We start from the raw sequence: 22,867 nt of genomic DNA, 5'->3' as shown, positions 1-22,867 counted from the left end.
AGGGTCTTTCCTGCAATTGACATAGAGTTATCATGTGAGATAAGTATTCCTTCCACTGGGAAGATATTACTTTGGGGATTTCAGCAGCAATTGACTTGATCAGATGAAGAAGATTGTCTGCAAAATTAAGGCAAATAAAAGCAAGCAGAGATTGTGTGTGTGTGTGTGTGTGTGTGTGTGTGTGTGTGTGTAAGAGAGAGAGGAGAGAGAGAGAGAGAGAGAGAGAGAGAGAGATCCAGCTCTACTGACCACCCCAGAGCAGGTACAGTGGGGTAAAACAGAAAATGAACATCTTCTTGGGTTGTGTGATTTCTCAGCCTGACAATTATTAGCATCATCTTACTTTAACTTTGGATTCTGTTCATATATTTCTATCCCTGCCATGCTTTGCGGAATTTGTATTTCTAAAGCACTGTAGCTTAGCCTGAAAATTCTGTGATTTTTCAAATCTTAAAACAACTCCTCACCCCCCAAAAGTGCACCATCAAGAAACAAGCTACATGGTGATGGATGGAAACTAAACTTTTGGTGGTAAGCACACTGTAGTGTATACAGAAGTAGAAATAATAATGCTGTGCACATTAAAAACAAAACAAAACAAAACAAGCTACAAATACTGCACAGCCCATTGGAAGTGTAGACTCTCCAAAGCGTACTTCAGAAGCGGTCATGAAGGAAACGGGCAAGAGAAGGCTCCAAGAAAGCAGTCAGGAATATGGCATGCATATCATGTGCCAGGCACTCTTCTAAGTGTTTTAAGCATATTAATTCACACACTGAGTCCTCACATTTACCAACAAGGCAACTGAAGCATGAAGAAGCTAAGTAACCTACCCAAGGTCACAAAAACGGCCAAGATCAGAATAAACACAGTCTGGTCTGGATACATACATTAACCACACACTCTGCTTCTTCTATGAAATGGACAAGAGATTCCTATCAGAGAGAACTAGGGGCTGGCAGGTGAACTAATCAAAGAACTCATACCCTGCCAAGGAGGGAGTCTCTGTAATTCATAGTCAACAGGATATGAACTTTGTAATGTTTCCCATTCTTTTATTTTTCCAAAGGGAATTTTTACTGGGGGAGATGAAAATAACTTGCCTTGTAGTTTATAGGTTATCAGGTCATGGGGGTCAATTTAGGACATAATCACAGGACTGTGTACCACCCAAAAACCTTGGCCTTTGAGCTGCAGGCAGTAATTGAAGGGACTTTGGAGTCAACTTCCAGGAAGATAATAAGTGGTTTCTAAACATAAAAGAAGGGTTACAGATATTTGAATGGCCAAAAGGGCAGATGTATGGCAAAGACTGCTATTTACCCCCAATATCTGTCCTTACTTTTATATATGTCATAGTATAAAAATCCTAATATTTACCTGAGTCCATGGCCTACTGGAAAAAAACCGGTATTTGTCAGGTTTCATTGCAGAATGAGTTCACTTTCAGAACAAGTTCACAAGAGAATGTGTGACCTCAACATTGAACTCCCCGCTTCCCCTTTACTTGTGACCAATACAGGGTAGAACCTTGACTGCCCACTGATCTATGTTTTGAGAGAGATGATGAAGTTGGAAGTTCCAACCAATTTACAGCTAAAAGATAAGTTCCCAGAAGCTTATAAGTAAGATTTTTAAAATATAGAGATAAATAGAAACTGCCAGACACATTACCCTTGAATAAAGCACATGTAGAGGGCTTCCCTGGTGGCGCAGTGGTTGACAGTCCACCTGCCGATGCAGGGGACATGGGTTCGTTCCCCGGTCTGGGAGGATCCCACATGCCACAGAGCGGCTGGGCCCGTGAGCCATGGCCGCTGAGCCTGCACATCCGGAACCTGTGCTCCGCAACGGGAGAGGCCACAACAGTGAGAGGCCCGCGTACCACAAAAAACAAACAAAAAAAAGCACATGTAGAAAAGGGGACAGAAAAAAAAATCACAAAGATTCACCAGAAATATTTATTTTCCATATAGGAGCTAGTGGAAAAAGCTCCACCTCTATCTCTTTTCTATACTATAAGAAAGACCAATTAAATATATAAGCCCTAACCTTTAAGGAGATGAGTATAGGGTTTATACAAAAAGTAGAAGAAGAAACAAGATAATCCGGTGTCCAGAATGAAATGACAACCCACCTCTATTCCATCAAACCTTAATACGAACATGGAACCCTTTAATCCAATTGCGCTGTCAAAGCACGTGCACACACACACACACACACACACACCCGTTAAGTTTAGCTTCTCTTAAACACAGGAATATTGAGCTTGTATGGTAGGTTACTGCGGTAATATCCTCCAATTTATTTTTGCCTCCCTGTATCCACTTGGATAATTCCCTACCATTCTAACTCTGGGTTTGGTCATTTGACTTGCTTCGGCCAATGGAACAACAGTAAATAAGATTCAAGCAGAGACTTAAAAATTAATTGTCTATTGGAGATTTCTCTCTGGCTTTCTAGTAACAATGAGACCACAACCATGTAAACTAGCCAGTTGAAGAATGCAAGTTCTCATGCAAAGAGACCTCAGTCAGCCCAGCTGAGGCCATGACAAACCAGCCCACCCCAACCCAACCCACTAGCTGACTGAAGATGCCTGAGTCATTCCAGCCAAGACCAGTTCAAACCATAAAAACGACCTGGTTTTTCAATTTTAAAAAAGTAATAATACTTCCCCCCCCAAAAAAAACCCCACCTAATTGAACACAGCGTAAATTACCAAATTTTAGATCTATGAGCTAAATAAATAGCTGTTTTGTAAGCCACTAAGTTTTGAGGTTGGTTTGTTTTGCAGCTTAACTGATTTGGGATTTATGGTGTGGCAACATGGTCCCGGGGACATGTGCCCACATATGTGTGGATACAGACTATACATGCTTTAATCATTTGTGATAGGTGCCTGCTCCCACAGGTACTTTAATGGGACCCTTACCTTAAAGTCTTGGAGGCTGCACTTCCAAACGAAAAGGTAATATTGGCGGTAGATCTGACACTCACTAGCATCACTGTTTCCCAGAAAAGGGGGGCTAGAAATTGGTCCTGTGTCTATATTGACTATGAGGGTCAATCATGCCCAAGAAAATACTCTGTAGGTGGACTTCAGTGTGTAGTATAGGAACTGGTGTTTCTGGAGGAAACCTAAGAGAAGTTTGCAGGTAACACAAAAGATAATGATTTTGTCTCCCCCTCCACCACTTCTTATGGAGAGAATAGGTGGGGGTGTTTTTTCAGAGCCAACTAAGACTTTACAAAGTAGGGAATATAATTGGAAGGCACAACACCCTCCTCCTCTCAGCCCCCTTGGGGAGTATGGAAAACTTCTCTAGAGGAGATTCTGGCTCTGACCAACAGTGAAGTCAGCAGTTGTTCATGGCAGAGAGGGAAGCACATAATGGACACTGGAATCCACATCAGCATGGGCTAGACACAAACTCCCTCTTTCCAAAAATAACAGGAGAGGAAAGTGACCTTGAAAGGGAGAAGCTGACAACTGGCTAGCACAGGTCATTTCAAGAAAAGAACTTCAGAGAACTCAAATGAATTCTTATGCTTCCAGTTTATTCAACAGAAAAGAGATTAACTCAGTGTGGCCTGGGGCCTGCTTTGCCCCAAGAATGGTTTATGAATGGCTGGGCACAGGCAGCTTCTGTCAGGGGACCTAGAAGAAAAGGCAAGGACTTTCCCCAGTTTCTGTCAACAACAGATCTTAGGATCCTCGGTCCACAGCAGAATTTTCTGGATTTTCTTTCTTTAGAGAGAGAGGACTCATTGGAAGGGTTACTGAGTCATCAGAGGAATGATTCCATCAGTGGGAACAAAGGGATTGTCAAAAGCAAGAGGAGTGTGTCCTGGGGGTGAGATGACAGGACCAGAGAGCAGCATCCAGTTTTCAGCTTCTGTGTGAAGACCAAAGTAACCCACCAGGGGTTCAGGGTCCACCTCAGAAGTCAAATTCTCCTCTCAAGAGTCTCAGTCTGCCCAGAAGGGGTGACTGTCATCTTTCCTGAGGGGATGGTCATCTTCTCAGGGGCTTCAGCCTTCCTTCTTGGGGGCATGATTTTCTCTCCAGTCTGAAGATGCATAGGAGCCACAGTTATCCCTCCAGGGGTCACAGCCTGGTGGCCCACAGGGGTCATGGTCTCCTCTCCAGAGGTTTCAGTCTTCCATTCTGGAGCTAGGGGGTGTTTTCCAAAGGACAGAGTTTCCCTTGTAGGGGTCACAAGCCCCCCTCTGGGGACTGTGGTCATAGTTTCAGACTTTCTATGGGTCTCAGTGGCCACAGCCTCTCCTCCTGGGGGCAAGATCCCCAAATCAGTGGTCAAATCCTTGATCACAGTCAGCCTTTCTGGGCCAATTCTTGAAGAATTCACAGCAGTTGAGAGCCAAAATTCTGGTGGAGGAGTTGAACTGAACTCTAGAGGAAATCATCAGAAAAGGTTGAGATTCCTACCCCCTTCATTTCCATCCTATTACTGGCAGGACTAGACCTACTCCAGGGCTGAAGTACCTGCTCCCAAAACAGAATTGGAGGATTTCCTAATGCAGCCACTTGAGGACATAGACAAAATCTCAACACATAGAAGCCCTGCTCCCCTACCTCATCATGTTAACATGATCCCAGGGACCCATGGGCACTCAGTGGGTCTGTTACACTTCTGGTGAATAACCCCAAGGACGAGTCTGCCAGTTCTCTATATGCTTAAGCCCTTGATTTGACCTTTGCACCTTGAGTAAGACCTTGCCCCCAAAGCCTATTTCTTACTTGTGGAATCCTCAAGGAGAACCCTTTTGAGTCCCCCATTGTGGGAGGCACCAGGAACAATGCTGAGGGCAAGAAGCTGCTCTCGATAGCATGCTGTAAAGAACTGGGTTGGAGTCCCATTTCCACCCCTGATTGGCTGTATTATCTTTCTGAGCCCTAGTCTCCTCACAAAATGAGGGTTATAATATAGACCATCTCCAAGATTGTTGCAGCTCTAGCATGCCAGGTTCCATCTCCTAACTGCCAAGGCAGTCTCTACTATCAAAGAGATATCAAAAAGAAACCTAATTTCCTTTTCTGGCTCTTGTCCCATGAAAACAGGAAAAAGAAATAGAGAAATAAACTAACATATATTGTGTTCACTATGAGCCAGCATGTTTTCATTCCATATCTCATTTAGTTTGTAAAATGTCCTGAGTATAAGGATTACTCCCATTTTGTAGATGGGGAAAACAAAGCTCACAGAGGTCAAATAGAGCATGCATTCAAACCAAGATTAGAAAGCAGACTAGTGTGGCATCAAAGCTTATTCTCCTCTTTCAGTGTCATGTTGCCTCACCAAAGCCTTTAGATCTAACAGAAAGCACTCACCAGTAGCTGGGTGTGCAACAGCCAACCCCAGTTTCCAGGTCATAGCTACTCACCAGCCTTCACCAGGAGATTATTCAATGTGTAGACAAGGGGGAAAGGGCCAGTTCCACAGAAGATGCCCCTGACGTCATCTAGGTCCAATGTCCACACCATGCCTCCCCCAAAATGCTCTCTCATTATGAAAAATGCCTGAAAAAGAAGTAGTCAGGCAACCCACTGTACTAGGTACAATGGCAAAAACAGATGGGCTCTCAGAAGGCAATATGGCAGGATGGTTAGGCATGTGGTCTGTATTTGAACCTAGCCTCTACTGCTTATTAGGTATGGGATCTTGAAAAAAGTTACATAAAGCTATGTGTCTTAGTTGCCTCATGTGTAAAAAAAAAATGGATAATAACATTTCCAACATTTTTAGGATCCAAAGAACTTCTACATGCACATGTTACAACATGGATGGAATTGGAAGACATTATGGTAAGTGAAATAAGCCAGTTACAAAAAGACAAATACTATGATTCCACTCATAGAAGTACTTAGAGTAGTTAAATTCATGGAGGTGGAAGGTAGAGCTGGGATTAGCGGGAGCTGTGTGAGGGAGGAATGGGCAGTTGTTTAATGGGTGTGGAGTTTCAGTTTGGGAAGACAAGAAAGTTCTGAGATGGATAAGGGCGATAGTTACACAACAGTGTGAGTGTCCTTAATGCTACTGAACTGTAACAAAATGGGTAAAATGGTGACTTTTATGTTGTATATATTTTGCCACGATTTGAAAAACAATTTTTAAATTCCTACACGTAAAATATTTGGAGCGATGCTTTGCACATAGTAAAAGTTCATAAATGTTAAATACTGTCTGGCTCCCCAGCCTGCTAATCACCTCTATCATCATATTAAATGATAGATATTGCTTTATTTTTAAAAAAATCACATCAACGTACCTTATACCGTAGCGATGTTAGAAAGGAGGAATAGAGCAGATAATATTGTACACTTTACACATATACGAAAATAAAGGCTTTTATCCATGGTTTTTTAAACTTCAGATCTAACTAAAAGGCAGATGTTTAGCCTTGAAGCCAGGTTTTATTACTACTTTATGAGTGTTTCCTGTAAGGCTGATGGAAAAGGTACAATCTGTCATATCCAAACGGCTCCGAGGCCAAATCAGTTGGCTCCCTCTGGGCTTTACTTTTCCCAAATGTAAAATAAGAATGAACCCCATAATTGTTAAGTTTGAAACTGAAGATTCTGCGATTTTTTTCTACTTACAGACACCAAGTTAACCTCCCAGTTTTACAGGTACACACACACATACACTCACACACTGTACAGACAAAGGCCTCATGGAAGCAGAGGGAAACTCTGTGCTGGAGCAAGAAAGGAACAAGGTCTCACCTTGTAACTGAAGCTGACGGCATCATCATAGCCAACCCACTCCTTCCCCTTGTAGGCCTATGGGACATACTGATCATCAATCCAGCGCTCCTTCGCTCTCCAGATGAAGGAGCAAATCTGCCAAGAAGATCACCAGGTCACTTCTGTGAAGTGCCATGGAGGGAAGCACCAGTAAGTATAAAGAACCCAAGAATCCCTCACCAGGGAGTGAGAAGAAGGTAGACCAAAGAGGGGGTGGGGAAGCCACTCACAAAGGACCTTCTCTCTATCCTGCAAAATTCCTACTACTGCACATTCCTTCCTCTGACATCCATGATGGAAAAACAGAGAGAACCAGGAGTGGCTGACATCCTTAAGTAACCAAACCAGGGTTTGGTAAATAATGTCAATACCAAACTACCACAGTAACAAACTTGACTCTGGACCAAACCTGCATCTTTTTCAAAGAAGTTTCATGAACAAGTATCTCCTCTGTTCATTAAAACCAACATAAACTGCCCCATCTAGGTAGTTATCAAACTAACTTTCGAATCTATAATAAATATAAAGGTCTCAAAGGCAGGGAGAACTAGGTTATTACAATCAAAGAAGCACTGAGTGTGGACTGGGTACCCCTCCCTGATCTGGAGACCATAGGCTGCAAAGACGTAGATGTGTTCAAGTTGGGCTGCAGAAGTTAATGTGTAAGGTTTGTTTTTTTTTTTTTGAAATTAAAAGTTTAGTCTACCAAAATTTCTTTGACCCATAATGTCCTTCAAGAACACTCCTTCAATTATGTTATCACTCATAACCATGCTTCATTGGACCAGCAGGAAAACATCTCTAAGAAGCCAGCACAGAATAGAGATTGGAGAGACACCAGCACCTCCACTACTACCTCAGGTAAAGACACAGCTCACCCCCTGGCACCCCTACACACCTATGTCTATGTGCCTGCTGTTCTCTGCCTAGGAGGTCCTTCCCATCTTGTCATTCCTGCCCATCAGGACTCTACCTGTGCTTCAAAGATCTGCTCAAAATCCACCTGTGCCATAAGACCTTCCCAGGTAATATAGCCACACACTCGGTGCCCCTTACTGTCTTCTCTTTTGTTTCACATCCCTTGGGTCCATGTCTCTTTCCTTCAGTCAACAGTAAGCTTTGCTGAGATGGGGATTAGGGAGTGGAATTAGGGTAGAGGAGAAAGAATCTCTGATGGGAGATGTCTTGAATTACTTCAAAATCATCTAGTAGTGGGAGGGAGCGATTCAGGGAGCAGAGAAGAAACAAGATTGGCCATGAGTGGTTATTGATTGAAGCTGGGTGAGGGGTATTTGGTATTAAGTCAGGATTGACTTAGATATCTTTTAAGATTCTTCTAAGGGGTAAAATATCTGTCCCCCTCCATTCAGACTCCACCTAGTCCCTCACCTCTAACAAAGGACTCAAATAACTTCCCCAGAAGAAACAGAGAATATCCCAGAGAGTGGGTTTCCCTTGCCCCAGTAAACCACCTCCTTGTCCTGTCTCTAGCCCTCACTCTTGCTTTTCTCCCTGTCCTTGCTCTTGCCCTGGGCTGGGGTGTGGGAGCCCTAACTAATAGACAGAGCTCCCCATTCCTGTCACCTCATAATAAGCCAAGAAGCCAGCTTGCTTGGTGTACTTCCCTGGAGATGCTGGTCCCACAGCTTCTGCCCACAACTCATTCTTAGAGGCTTTGAGGAGGCGAAAAGTACGTCCATAGGTGGGGAGCCCCATAAGGAACTTCTCAGGTGCTGTCCCAAGCTTTCGCCAGTAGTTCATGGCATATGCCTGCAGGTAGGAAGAACACAAACCCCTCCTTCTTACTAGGAGCCAATGGCCTGACTCAGGGACAGATTTTTGGGCCACATGAGAGCTTTCTCTTTCTTACCGAAGATTTGGGGTCCTTGGGCATAGAGAACAGCAGGCTATTGTGTCCTGTGAACTTTTCCCAGCTTCCATGTAAGCCATAAGACAAGACACTGATGAAATCCAGTAGTCTGTAAGGGGCAGGAAGAGGAGATATGAAGATTGTGCTAGCTAGATTTCCAAGTCCGATCATCACAACAATGACTAGCTAACTAGCTGTAAATTGGGCACTCAACTTCCCTGTCATTTCTGCCTGTGGGGACTGCCCAAGCTGTGCCCTCCACTTGAGAGGCTGCCCCTGGAACACACAGCTGGTTAGGGACAGTGGTGCATCAGGACCTATGCCATGCTGAGAGTATCCAAGGGAGTGAGCAGGGGTCAGAACAGAAAACAAAGGCATTCAGGCTGATACAAGTGCAACAGAGATCTGCATAAATCGTCATGTGTAAGCAGTTCTGACCCACAGCCTGAAAAAACTTCTGTCCTTCTACCATTATAGGAACCATTGAAACCCATCTCTTCCAGAAAGCTTTCCCAATGACAAAGTGTAATTGAGCCTGACCAGGTCACAGGTGTACAGGTTAACGTGGATTATCTAATTTAATTTGAATCTGTCCAATGCCCTAAGTACTACAATTGTCTCCATTTTAAAATGAAGAAATTGAAACTCAGACCATTATCTAATTTGTCTAAGGTGACCCAGCTAGGTGAAGGTGGTCTCACTCAATCCTGCCTGGCTGTAAGACCAACACTAGCCAATTGTGCCCCACTATGTCTCTCACCTTTCCTGCCACCATGGAACCACTCTCCCTAAGTGTAATCACATGCAAAAATTGCGTGTGATTTCTTGTGTTCTGCATCTGCCTCAGTTATCACATCTGTAAATACCCGATTCTTGAGCTTTGAGAAAATTAGTCCAGAGCTGTCCAGAAAGTTAGGAGCTCTCTTTGCCTGATTTTGTAACTTTTGCATGAAGACCTGTGCTCTGAAAACTGGGCCTGACTGGGCATTCCTATTTTTGTTTCAGTGGCAGTAGTTGGTAATTAATCCAGCTCTATGACACCAGCCATCTGGCACGCAGTGTATGTCTAAGGGGACTCTGGGACAGCAGAGGCCAGACTCCTGGATTCTTCTCCTAGAGACCCAGCGATAGGCGATACAGACCTCTACCCAAGAGGATGCTGTGGTGCGGACTGGTACCACATCACCTCCCTCTGATCTCCTAAGGAAAGCTCAGAATATAATGGAATAATCCTTGTCCCCACCTATGCTCCTGATCAGCCCACCTCCCAAAGGTGCACTTATAGCAGGGCAGGAACTTGGAAAGCTCAAGGACAGTGCTTGGGCACCTCTGGGGTTCTGAGCTTGAGATGTCTCCTTCCCTCCAATGTCCTGCCCACCAAGGCAGCACCCACTCACCTTCCCAGAAGGTGCACATCATATGCTTTTTGGATGACACGGGGGTCCCCAGAGACAGCAGCGGAGAGCAGCAGCCTTGGACGCGTGGTGAGCTGCGCCTCCTTCCTGACAGCAAGCAGGACCTCCTGGGAACAAAGAGAGGCAGATGCGAGAACCAGACACAGCAGAGTCTGGGAAAACAAGACTCATCCAAGAAACCTTTATTTACGGAGCCCCTTGAGCCAGGAGAGTCAGACACAGGCCCTGCCCACAGGCTCGTGAGAAAGGCAACGTGAGCCAACGTGGTAAGTCACTGAACAGAAGGCTGGCGGCAGGCCCAGGAGCAGAGTTCAGACAGCCCACCTGAGAGAGTCCAGGAGCTGCACAGAGAAGGCATCACTCAGGCTGGAGGGCTGGGCCAAGGCCCGGATGTGACAGAGAGAAAGAGCCGCCATAGGGCCCTTGCTAGGCAGCTCTTTGTCCAACACCTGCAGGTGATGGCAGTAAACAACCTTCTGTTACCACTGTCTTGCCCTTGTCCCCGGCCTTAGGCTTCCCCTGTGCCCTGAGCCCAGGTATGATCAAAGTAGAATCATTTCTGGATTCGGGAGCTGCCAGGCTGGCCTTACTTCAAGTAAGAATACAAAGGTCCAGCGGTCATGCCTGGGGCTGCCTCTGAGTCCAGGGTACAAGAAGAAGAGGTCCAGACCATCAAAGCCATGTGTCCTCAGGAGGGCTATCACTGAATTGACAAACTTCTGCCGGTTGGCGAATGTGGACAGCATCGTGGTGAACCTGCAGGGAGACCAGAGGTGAGGCCAGGAGTGTTTTCTGCACAACCGCAGCCTCGCTTACAAGACCCCTTGGTTCGCACCCCGTGGAGGGCACAGTGAATGTGACTGAGGAAAGGAAGGCAGGTCACTGAAACTCTCAGAGCCTCTTAAAGCCCATCCCAGCATGGGGCTCCAATACCCAGGAATGGGGACTTCAGGCTCCAGGGAGGATTTGCAAACCACAACTTCCCCTGCCAGATGGAAACAAGCACACAGCCTGGGGTGGAGAGTGCAGGCTCAGGCCAGCTTGGCCTCTGAAAACATGGTCCGCCCCTAGCCAGGCACTGTCCCTCTGCTGTTTCCTCGTGGGTAACAGCTCAGTCCTGACACCCTGTCCTGGCACTGACTTGCTCTGCCCGAACAGATTAAGGGAGGGAACATGAGCCAAGGGCCAGCATTTCCAGAAAGATCTCTGAGCTAACGTGGCACAAGAGGGCCATGCTCTAAGGGTTCTGTACTCTTTGCTCTTTTGTTCTTTGGCTGTTTGATTGTTTTCTATTTTTTCTAGTGTTTTCTCTCCCATAGTAAAGACACTATTGGAAAACTTGTAACTTATCAGAGTTGAACTTTAAGCAATTTGGGACTAGTCCTGAGTGCAATGATTAGAAAATTAACCAGATTCAGACTTAGGCAGGCCTAGTTCCATTATCTGGTTTCCACCCATAGCTGGGCGATCTCTCATGGTCACCTGTGTGAAATATGGTAAGTTTCTTAAGCTCGCACTCTTGCTTTTCTCTGCAAATTTAGAATGTAAACAGCCACTTTGTAAGCCTCTCCCAAGTAACCATGAGATAACGCATGCAAAGCCTCTGGCCAGCGTCGGTACACAGCGAATGTTCAAGAAGTCGTGGCCCAGGGAGAGGCGAGGCCTGGGGTCAGGCAGAGCCGGTTCTCACCCAGCTCCCTGCATCCTCCCTGCATTGCTCCTGGGTTCTGGGCCAGGTGCTTCCTCACATTCCCCCACTCTCAGGCCTCCAGGTGTCCCTGTCCTACAGCTCCTTCCTCTAAGGCAGGAAGGGAGGCAACTCTCTACCCTTGGCCTCAGCCATGAAATAGGGGACAAGTTTCTTCAGAGAACATGAAGGCAGTTTGTCACCACCACACTGCCTAGTGGAGGGTAACGCAGAGTAGCCACCATGCACTGGACACAGACCATGTGCCCAGGTGCTCAGCTGAGCATCTTGTTTATATCACTTTCTTTCCTCCCATCCTTTCAGGTTGATGCCACTGGCTCCATTTATAAAGCGAGGAAACCCAGGGCCTGGGAGGCTTGGGGTTTACCCGTGTCCCAAACAAGACTCCTCCCCTCTCTGAGGCAAAAGCCCTGCCTCTTCTGAAGCATTGAGGGGACAACTGTGAGCACCCCATTTTGCCCCTCATTTCCCCCCAGCCCCTTTCTCACCACCTCCTGGACCCGCCTTGTCTCCCCTCACTCACCATAGAGGAGAGGTCAGGGGACCCTGGAGTCCAGGGCCAGGTCAGGACTTGGGGGAGTACTAGCGTGTCTCCCCATGGCCCAGCTGGCTCCCCACTCTCTTCACCTCCGGCCTGCCTGCTCCTCCCCCATACACTCCCCCACCCCAGAGCGAAGGCCTGACAGCACAGGCTCGCCTCGATGAGCCGAAGCTCCACCCCCGACGGACGGCAGTGTGTTCAACTCCCTGTTCCTGTGATGCAGGACAGAGTCTGTGAGCTGGGTTCTCATTCATTCATTTGGGGAACTGTGGCATGCAGGGGGGATGGGGGGACAGGAACGGAAAGGGGGAGACGGGTGGGGGAACCTAAGGGAGAAAAGAGCAGAGCCCAGCAGAACCCAAGAAGGGAAGAAGGAAAAGAGGGAGAACAACCAGCCCACACAAAGGTCATCACACCCAGGAACCCCCAGGCTGTCCAAAGACCCCTAAACTCCCCGCTCCCATGACAGTCCCATAAAAAGGAAAAGAAAAGGCAGCCTAAAATTTCTCTTCACTCACTTTCTTCATCAACAAATGTTTACTGAGCAATTATTATTTGCCACTGACTGCTTTAGGTGCTTGAGATACAGCAGTGAACAGTGGACAGGCTCCCTGCTCTCCTCTCCAGAGCTTGTAGTCTAGTGACATGGATTTCCCCCACCCTTCTATAACCATCATGCAGTGACAGACCACCCCCGGGGCAGGAGAGCCCAGGAGTCCTGGGGAGGGAGCACCAGCTCTCTGCCGGGCACTGACCCAGCCACTGGTGAACAATGATATCACAGACATTGGTCCTTCCCTTGGGGGGCTCATTTGCAGGTGATACGTGGTAATACAGACACTAGCATTTGTGAAGCATTTGTGATGCACAGCCCTCTCTGAAGCACTTCAACAGCATTAACACATAGAATCCTCAACACGGGGCTTGAAGAGTGAGTTGGGGGATGCCAGGCAGAGAAGAGAGAGGAGGCCATTCCAAGCAGGGGCCACAGCAGCCACGAAGGCAAGGAGGCAAGGACGAGCTCAGAGTGCTGGTCAGTGGGGAGCTCCCAAGGCAGGGAAGCTCCGGAGCGCCCTGGACAGGAGGCTAGGACACAAGAATCAGAGGAAAGTTTATGACTCACAGGAGAAAAGGATTAACTCTCTTCTATTTGTAAAATACAACCCCACATCCAAAGTGAACACACCTCTCCTTGAGCTTGTTGAACTCTGGGTAGAGGATTTTCTCGTCCTGGGGATCCTTAGGAACAATCTGATTATTGTTCATTGAGGCAAAGGCAAATACCAGGTGGGTGCAGAGAAAGGGGTCCAGGTCCCGGGGCAGGATCGAAGCAGGGTTGGCCCTCGTAAATGCCCAGTTGGTGAAATAACACACCAGTTTGTGGGCAGAACCTGGCAGGGGAGAGCAGGCATTTGTTGGCAGAAAGCAAGGTGGGGATGGAGCTCAGCTTCCACAGAGCAGCGTGGACACAGTTTCAGAGGCAAGGCCACTGTAACACCCCCCAACTCACACCCCAAAGCTACACTGAAGGCAGGTCCCTCCCCCACTGCTGGGGTCCCCCGGGGCAGGGGGAAGAATGCCTTGTGAAACCCTGGTCAGAATGGATCCTCGAGTCTGGATCCTGGCACAAGGAGTGAGCCAAACAGCAGGTGACTGAAAATCCTCTGCTGAACTGCATTGGGTCAGTGATCCCTGACACAGAGCCAGGGTAGGGCGGGGTTGCAGGCGCACTCGACATGGAGCACTTCTCAGGTGGACACTCTCCCTGGCTCTGGAGAGGACCACACAGGGTCCTTACCACTGTGGTGTTTCAGCACAAGAACCAGCCCTGCAGGACACAAAGGAGGAATCACACGCAGATTCACAGGCACACCCGAAGTGACACACCCCAGCACACCCTCCAGTTCTGAGTGCACCCACCAACTCAAGCAAATGGAGACACACACACCCTTCCCTCTTTCCTCTTCTCTACACTGAGCAGGTGAAGCCAGATCTATCTAATCTCCTTTCCACTTCAATAAACACCATACGTATACACACATGCTTTGCACAGGGACAACCATGACATTTAGAAGTCCCAGCAAAAGCTCTAGGTCAATGGTTCTCAACCCTGGATGCTAATTTAAAAGTAGTGATATCCTGGCTCCTCCCCCAGAGATTCTGAATGAACTGGTCTGAGGTGGAAGCCAGGCATAAAAATGTTTAATGTGCAGCCAGAACACAACCACTGCTCTGATCACTCCTCCCTGGGCCCCTCTGGCCCTTCACTGTGTCCTGTCCCACCTCTACCTAATCCAGGGCCCCGAGTCGCAGGATGCTTCCCAGGAACCAGAGACAATGAGCTTATGAAGCCTGGCACCTCCTGAACTAAGAGACATTGTGGGGCTGGGACCCACCACACTCACCAACGCAAAGCAACAGCTTCCCCATCTCCGTGGTCTGAGAGCTGCAGGTCTAGACCTCGAGCCCCTTTATATGCACTTCCCCAGGTATGACCCTGGGACAGCACTGGGATAGCCCAGCTAAACACACACAAAACCAGGAACAGTGATTAATGGGCAGCTGCCCCAGAGTCACAGTGACCCCAGCATCTCCTGTCCTCCCGCCCAGCAGAGCTATAGCTCTCAGATCCAACAAAGCAACAACTCCCTCTCACACTGGCACAGAGTGGGTGTCCACCATGGGCCCTGGCGAGGGCAGGGTGGTACTCAGCCCCTCTTTCTGGAATTCAGCCCCACGTGGACTGAGTATGAGGAAGAAACACTGAAGGGCAGCAGTAATTCTATTGTTATAAGATTAGTGGTTAGAAAAGCTGTGTAATGTAAAGTTAAAAAGGCCCGGGAACATATGTATATGTAGAACTGATTTGTTATAAAGCAGAAACTAACACACCATTGTAAAGCAATTATACTCCAATAAATATATTTTTTAAAAAGGCCCAGCTATGGACTCAGGCAGGCCAAAGTTTGAATCCCAGTGTCAAAAATTAGAAGTTTTATCATCTTGGGCAGTTATTTAGCTCTTTGAGCTTCAGTTTCCACACCTGTAAAACGGAGATAACACTTGAACTTACCTCATAGGGTTTTACATGAATAAAGAGATAATGTGTGAAAAACTGTTAGTTCAGTGCTTTGCCTATAGTAAGGGCTCGGTGAATGGTAGTAGTGATTAGGGATGGCACAGGAGTTTCCTCCCGGAGCAGGGTTCTCAAACTCAAATGCTGACAGGCAGGTAATGTAAATCGGTGAAGTGGACGCAAGAGAATAGTTTACTTTCCACTTGATTAGAATAACAGTTCAAGCCCAGTAATACACTTCAACTTCTCTTATCAGAGACAAGAGAGATTGGTATGAACAGGGACAGAACTCTGAGTAGCCACTAATTTTTGCCTTGCAGTGAAATAGAACCAATCTTTTGGAGGATTCTTCAATTTCTCAAGAGAAGACAAAAATCTGAATTTTGAAGGCTTCCCTGGTGGGGCAGTGGTTGAGAGTCCGCCTGCCGATGCAGGGGACGAGGGTTCGTGCCCCAGTCCGGGAGGATCCCACGTGCCGTGGAGTGGCTGGGCCCGTGAGCCATGGCCGCTGGGCCTGCGCGTCCAGAGCCTGTGCTCCACAGTGGGAGAGGCCACAGCAGTGAGAGGCCCGCGTACCGCACAAAATAAATAAATAAATAAAAATCTGAATTTTTGTATGAGTCAACAATGTTTGAGCCAGTATATGAGCCAATGGTGACACTGTCATGAGACGTGTCATGAACCTAAGGAATATAATGAACCCAATTTTGGACACCTGGGAGCCAATTTTTAAAAAATACAACAATAATATGAAGGATAAATAACATAGATCTATACTCCAGTGTTTTCATGATCTACCAGTTTTCTTTTCTGCTATAGAGGCTCTCAGATCATGAGTAGGTCCCATATATCAGGGTGTGAACCTCAATCAGGGGGGACCAGAAACTGGATGTTCTCAGTGTATCCACTATGCCCATCCTCTTGGAGACTTACATAGCTCACTTAATCCACATGCCACTGAGGTGCTAACCAGATATCAATATAATAAATGACACTGGGAAGTAACAAGGACTAGTGGTTGAAGTCACTTCATTTCCAATATGAAGAAACTAGGAAAGTTTACTTTGTACCAGCAGGTTGCTTGGATATCATGGAATAAGAATAAGTTGGTATAGAATGTTTAGGGCAAGGATATTTCCCTGAAACTTGGGAAAGCCAGAGAATACCCCACCCAACAGAGGCTGTGTCTCCATTCGTTCAGCCCTCTTTGCCTTCCTTTATGTATTCAATGAATATTCACTCAGCACAGGCCAGGCCCTGATAGGCACCCTAGGTATGTGGTGATGAAGACACAGTTTCTGCTCAAGGAGCTTCTAGTTTAGTGAACACATGGATCACACTCCTCAGAGCCAGTGCAGAGTGAAGTACATGAGTTTTGTTTCCAAACAATCTTGAGATCCAATTCCTGCTCTGTACTATCATTAGGTCTCACCTGCATGTTCAATGCCACCCTCCATACCTTCAGCTAATATTAATCAGAATCAGGATATACTTAAGCCTCATAAATGCAGTGCTGGATTAGATTTGGCAACATCTTGCACCATTGGTAGATTACCCCTGGTGCGGTTTTTAACTCTAGTGACCAAGCTCTTACTTGTTTCCCAATTCCCAGCCCATGTGCCTTAAATCTTGTTTCTGGGTCTCTGCTTTGATTTCTCTTCCTGGTTTATAACTGTAGGCACCACAGTTGGTTCCTAGGGCCTGGGTCCTGACTCATTCTTGCCAGGCTCCTGGGGCCTTACTGCCTGTCTTTTAAGACCACCCTGATGTGAACGCCTGCTTCTCTCTGCTTCTAAGCCCCCCTTCACCCTACCTCCTGCTCCCCAGATACCACATCACTGAGATTTCCCACAAGGTTTGTGCCCTTCCACCCAGACTCCTGCCAAGGGCACTAGCTGTTCATGCTGTACCCATCACAGGGTCAAATCTGCCTGCCAACCGAACCTCCTTCATCTGTACCTGGCTCAGTGTTCTGGGCTCCTAATCTGCTGTAGTGGGCAAGGCTGGATCCCAGACCTCCCTCTTCCATACATTCAAAAGTGACTAATGATGCTGAGAAGAACGGCAAGATATAACAACGGATGCCCAGGAGTGACCTCTGCTTCATTCAGGGATGACTGTGCCAAAGAATTGGCAACTAAGCCTCTGTGTGTAGGAGATGATGAATAGTGAAATGCTGAGTGAGGGTCAGGTTGAAAATCACTGCGCCATGTCGCACTGTTCACTCCCAATCCTCCTCCTTGGGTTCCTGCTGTCAAAAGTACAACCGTTGCTTTGTATTTTCACACACCCACCCAGATACTTGGAAAACACTCCTTCCTAATGCTCAGCCTGTTCTCACGAAATGAGAAAAGGCACATACAATACCTTTAGTTGGCTTGCTGAAGAAATCCCCACTGCAGCACAACCTCTTCCACATTCTACAACACTCAACTAGATGAAGGCAAGATCACAGACGTGAAGGGCTGTGGGTTTAACAAAGCATTTGACCAAATTTTTCATGATTCTCATGTGGAAGAATTGGAGAAGTATGACTCGAACAAAAGCAATTGGTTGAATAACATAAGAACACAAAGAGTGTTGACTCCAGATCAGTGTAAACTTGAAATAGCTTTACCACATCTCTAAAATGAAGGAGATAGACTAGAGCATTGTTTCCCAATATTTAATATAAAAGATGATTTGGGGTTGTACATTAGGATTTTTAAATTATAATATTTATGTGTTTATTTTAATGTGTGTTATAAAATGTAATTATCCAAAAACCCCATGATTTCTTAGATATTACTTAAGTGTAAAACTTGAGGCAATTCAAAAAAGAATATTTTAATAAACCAGTAAAGGTAACACTGTTTATTCAATCTCCTTAGAAGTCATTTTGAGAACATCACAATCCTAAACACATCCTATAACCCAGCAACTTCACTTTTAGAAACCTGCCATGCAGACATATCTGCCCAAGTACACAAAGAAAGTATGTTCACTGCAGGTTTATTTGTAACAACAACAAAAAAGAGAATTCCCAACTAACTAAATGACCATTACTTGGAGACAGATAAATATGTTATTGCACATCCATGCAATGACCTCTTTCTTTACCTTTTAAGCCAGTGGTTTTCTACTGGGCAATAAATCACCCCCATGGGACACTTGGCAATGTCTGGAGACATTTTTGCTTGTCATGATGGGGACAGGGGTGCTACTAGTACCTAGTGGGTAGAAGATAGGGATGGTGCTAAACACCCTACAAGGCACAAGACAGCCTCCAACAGCAAAGAATTATCCATTATTGATAATTAATGATCCCAAGGGTGAAAAAAACCCCAGTTAAAGCAGAGCTGCTTTCATTATTGTTCTTGTTCTTTTAATGCCATCACAAACCTGAGATCACATATATACTCACCCCTTATTACCCTAGATTTAAAATTAAACAACTGTTTCAACTATTGCAAAGTGAGCTCTTTTAGTGAGGATAAGTGATTGATTTATCTTTGTAGCCCCAGAACCCATAATTAAATAGTCTGTCTTTGGAATGAATGAGCTAAGGAAAAGCACAGCCAAGGAGCACACTCTGGCTTAGAAAGAGGTAACTGGCATTGGGTCCAGTTATAGGAGCAGGGATTGTAACAGCTATATATTATATTACTTGTTTTTATCTTCCCATTTCCCTCCTGTTACTTTATATGAGGGCACTGTTGATGGCTAATTGTTTAGGTTTAAAGTGAAAGTATGAACAAATGAACATCATCCCATGATGATAAATAGCTGATGGAACTTTGGGTATCTCTTGTGTTGAGGTCACGACATTTGACCTGCATTTCAGACAAGAGAGGACAGTAAGGGGCAAACAGCCTGGACCACAACAGATATTTTCCAATTGTCCCTCTACCTCCCCATCCTTCCCCACCTTGCTCTCTGCCCTTGCAAGTTAGTCTGTTTGGACTACATCCAATAGCTCAGTGGGCTCTGCCTGGCAGAAGAGTAGAGGGAGGAAGGAGAGTAAGGTCAGGGTGTTTATTCCCCTAGGGATCACTCCCTGTGAAGTCACATCAAGATGACCATAACCCTCCTTCGAGGTTCACTGTTCCTCTCAAGGAAGACTGCTCGACCTGTCTATCTCTTCTTCCAGTTTCAGGTAACCTCTCCCTGTAACAGCTCCACTTTTCTAGCCCTGGCTTCCTATACTAGCTCTATGATTCCCCTACACCACTCCCAAAACTCTGTAGTTAGTCTCTTTGTCAATAAACCCTCCTCAAATTATCTTGAGTGTACCACCTGTTTTCCTTAGGACCCTGACTGACAGACTATATAATCTTGGATCATGTTGCTTAATCTTTATGAGCCTGTTTTCCCACCTATAACATTAAAATATTAATAATTATGTTTCAGAAAAGACAACCTACTGAATGGGAGAGAGATTTGCAAGTGATATGTCTGACCAGGGAGTAAATTCAAAAATATACAAAAAATTCAGCCAATTCAATATCAAAAAACAAACAACTCAATTAAAAAAATGGGTGAAGACCTCAATAGACATTTTTCCAAAGAAGACATACAGATGGCCAACAGGCACATGAAAAGATGCTCAACACTGCTAATCATCAGGGAAACGCAAATCAAAACCACAATGAGATATCACCTCAGTCAGAATGGCTATCACCAAAAAGACAACAATAATAAATGTTGGCAAGGATATGGAGAAAAGGGAACCCTAGTACACTTTTGGTGGGAATGTAAATTAGTACAGCCACCAGGAAAAACGGTATGGAGGCTGTTCACAAAATTAAAAATAGAACTACCAGGCTTCCCTGGTGGTGCAGTGGTTGAGAGTCCGCCTGCCGATGCAGGGGATGCGGGTTCGTGCCCAGTCTGGGAAGATCCCACATGCCGCGGAGCAGCTGGGCCCATGAGCCATGGCCACTGAGCCTGCGAGTCTGGAGCCTGTGCTCCACAACAGGAGAGGCCATAACAGTGAGAGGCCTGCGTACCACAAAAAAAATAAATAAATAAAAAAATAGAACTACCATATGATCCAACAATTCCACTCCTGGGTATGTATCTAAAGAAAATGAAAACACTAATTTGACAAAAATACATGCACCCCAATGTTCATAGCAGCATTATTTACAATAGCCATGATTTGGAAGCAACCTAAGTGTCCATCAACTGATGAATGGATAAAGAAGATGCGGTATATACGTACAATGGAATGTTACTCTCCCATCAAAAAAAATGGAATGTTGCCATCTGCAACAACATGGATGGACCTGGAGGGTATTATGCTTAGTGAAGTGAGATAAGGAAAGATTAATACTGTATGTTTTCACTTACATGTGGAATCTAAAAAACAAACAAAAAATGAATGAATATAACAAAAATAGTAATAATTACCTTTCAGAGTATCCAGATGATTAAAAGTATTACTGTAAGTAGAGTGTTTAAAAGGTAAATACTCAAAAATATAATGCACTATTAACTATTTGCATTTGTTAGGTGCAACAGAAAACTCAACTAGAAGCAATTTAATCAAAATTAAAACTTATTAACTCACATTAAAAGAAATCCAAAAGAGGTGGCTTAATCAGCACTGCTTAATTCAGGTGTTCAGCACAATCATCCAGGACCCAAGGTCTTGATGTGTTTCTTCTCTAAAGGACATGGCCACCCATACCTGAACAAAATCAAAGTCCTGTTGGTAAATATGGAGGAAGGAGGCAGAATAGTTATTAGACAGCCAACTGCACCTGCTACACTGTTATTAAAGTATACAGTAATGAGCAGCTGCCCAACCTTTGGTGGCACATGAGAGTGGATGGGGCCCAGAAAGACTCTTGGGGAAGGGGGCGGGGGTGGAGTCAGCAGAGCAGGGTCAGAACAAGACAGAAAATACCCGTCATAGAAATCAACGAAGAGGGGCTGTTATTCCTGATGACAGTGATGACCTTGCAGGAAGATTCCCGTAACTCTGACAACAGCTTCTATTCACTTCCAACCTCACAGAACATGCAGCATTTTCCCCACTGACCAAGACAGTAATTGTCAGGGTGGTGAGGTTGCAAACAACAGACACCAGCTCTGGTTAAATCAATCAAAACAGGAATTCAAAGGAAAGCCTGTAAGGCAACTGAGAATCAATGGGCATGTTGTAGAATCAGTCTGTTGTTTTTAATTGAGGTACAGTTGATTTATAATATTATATTAGTTTCAGGTGTACAACACAGTGATTCATTATTTTTATAAACTCCATTTAAAGTTATTACAAAAGAATGGCTATATGTCCCTGTGCTGTACAGTATACCCGTTGGTTACTTATTTTATACATAGTATTTTGTGTCTGTTAATCCCATACCCCTATCTCACCTCTCCCTCCCTTCCTCCTCTGCACTGGTAACCACTAGTTTGTTCTTTGTACCTGCAAGTCTGTTTCTGTTTTGTTATATACATTCACTTGTTTTATTTTTTAGATTCCACATATAAGTGATAATAGAGTATTTATTTTTATGTCTGATTTATGTCACTAAGCATAATACTCTCTAGGTCCATCCACATTGTTGTAAATGGCAGAATTTCATTTTATGGCTCAATAATATTCCATTGTATGTATGTACATCACATCTTCTTTACCCATTCATCTGTTGATGGACACTTAAGTTGCTTCCATACCTTGGCTATTGTAAATAATGCTGCTATGATCATAGAGTGCAAGATTCTTCTCAAATTAGTGTTTTTGTTTTCTTCAGATACATACCCAGGAGTGGAATTGCTGGATCATACGGTAGTTCTATTTTTAGTTTTTTGAGAAACCTGCATACTGTTTTCCATAGTGGCTGCATCAATTCACAATCTCACCGACAGTGTACTAGGGTTCCCTTTCCTCCACACCCTCACCAACATTTGTTATTTGTAGACTTTTTGGTGATAGCCATTCTAACAGGTGTGAGGTGGTATCTCGTGGTTTTGATTCGCATTTCTCTGATGATTAGTGATGTTGAGCAGTTTTTCACGTGTCTGTTGGCCATCTATATATCTTCTTTGTACAAATGTCTATTCAGGCCTTCTGCCATTTTTTAATTGGGTTCTTTGTAATAATGAACTATGAGAAAGAGAAATTAAGGAAACAATCTCATTTAGAATCACATCAAAAATAAAAAAATACCTAGGAATAAACTTAACCAAGTATGTGAAAGACATATACTCTGAAAGCTATAAAACACTGATGAAGGAATTTGAAAATGATACAAAGAAATGGAAAGATATCGCATGTTCTTGGATTGGAAGAATTAACATTGTTAAAATGTCCATACTACCCAAAGCAATCTACAAATTTAATGCAATACCTATCGAAATACCAATGACATTTTTCACGGACCTAAAACAAATAATCCTAAAATCTATATGGAACCACAAATGACCGCAAATTGCCGAAGCAACCTTGAGGAAAAAGAACTGCACTGGAGGTATCACACTCCCTTAATTCAAGTGTT

General features: G+C 45.0%; 1 protein-coding gene across 1 annotated transcript; it reads right to left on the bottom strand.

Moving 5' to 3' along the window:
• Positions 1-3,116: 3,116 nt before the first annotated feature.
• Positions 3,117-21,428, bottom strand: OVGP1 (oviductal glycoprotein 1). The gene is given in 11 exon segments (XM_081219989.1): positions 3,117-4,418; positions 5,411-5,546; positions 6,753-6,809; positions 6,813-6,869; positions 8,358-8,543; positions 8,644-8,752; positions 10,041-10,165; positions 10,649-10,814; positions 13,494-13,698; positions 17,751-20,723; positions 20,935-21,428. Coding segments are annotated over 10 exon segments (1,560 nt in total). The 5' UTR covers positions 17,803-20,723; positions 20,935-21,428; the 3' UTR covers positions 3,117-3,951.
• Between the last annotated feature and the right edge of the window lie 1,439 nt (positions 21,429-22,867).

The sequence above is a fragment of the Mesoplodon bidens genome (genome assembly GCF_964165515.1).
Source record: "Mesoplodon bidens genome assembly, chromosome: 2".
NCBI lineage: Eukaryota > Metazoa > Chordata > Mammalia > Artiodactyla > Ziphiidae > Mesoplodon > Mesoplodon bidens.
Note: the sequence above shows the minus strand (reverse complement) of the source record. Positions and strands in the feature narration are given on the sequence as shown.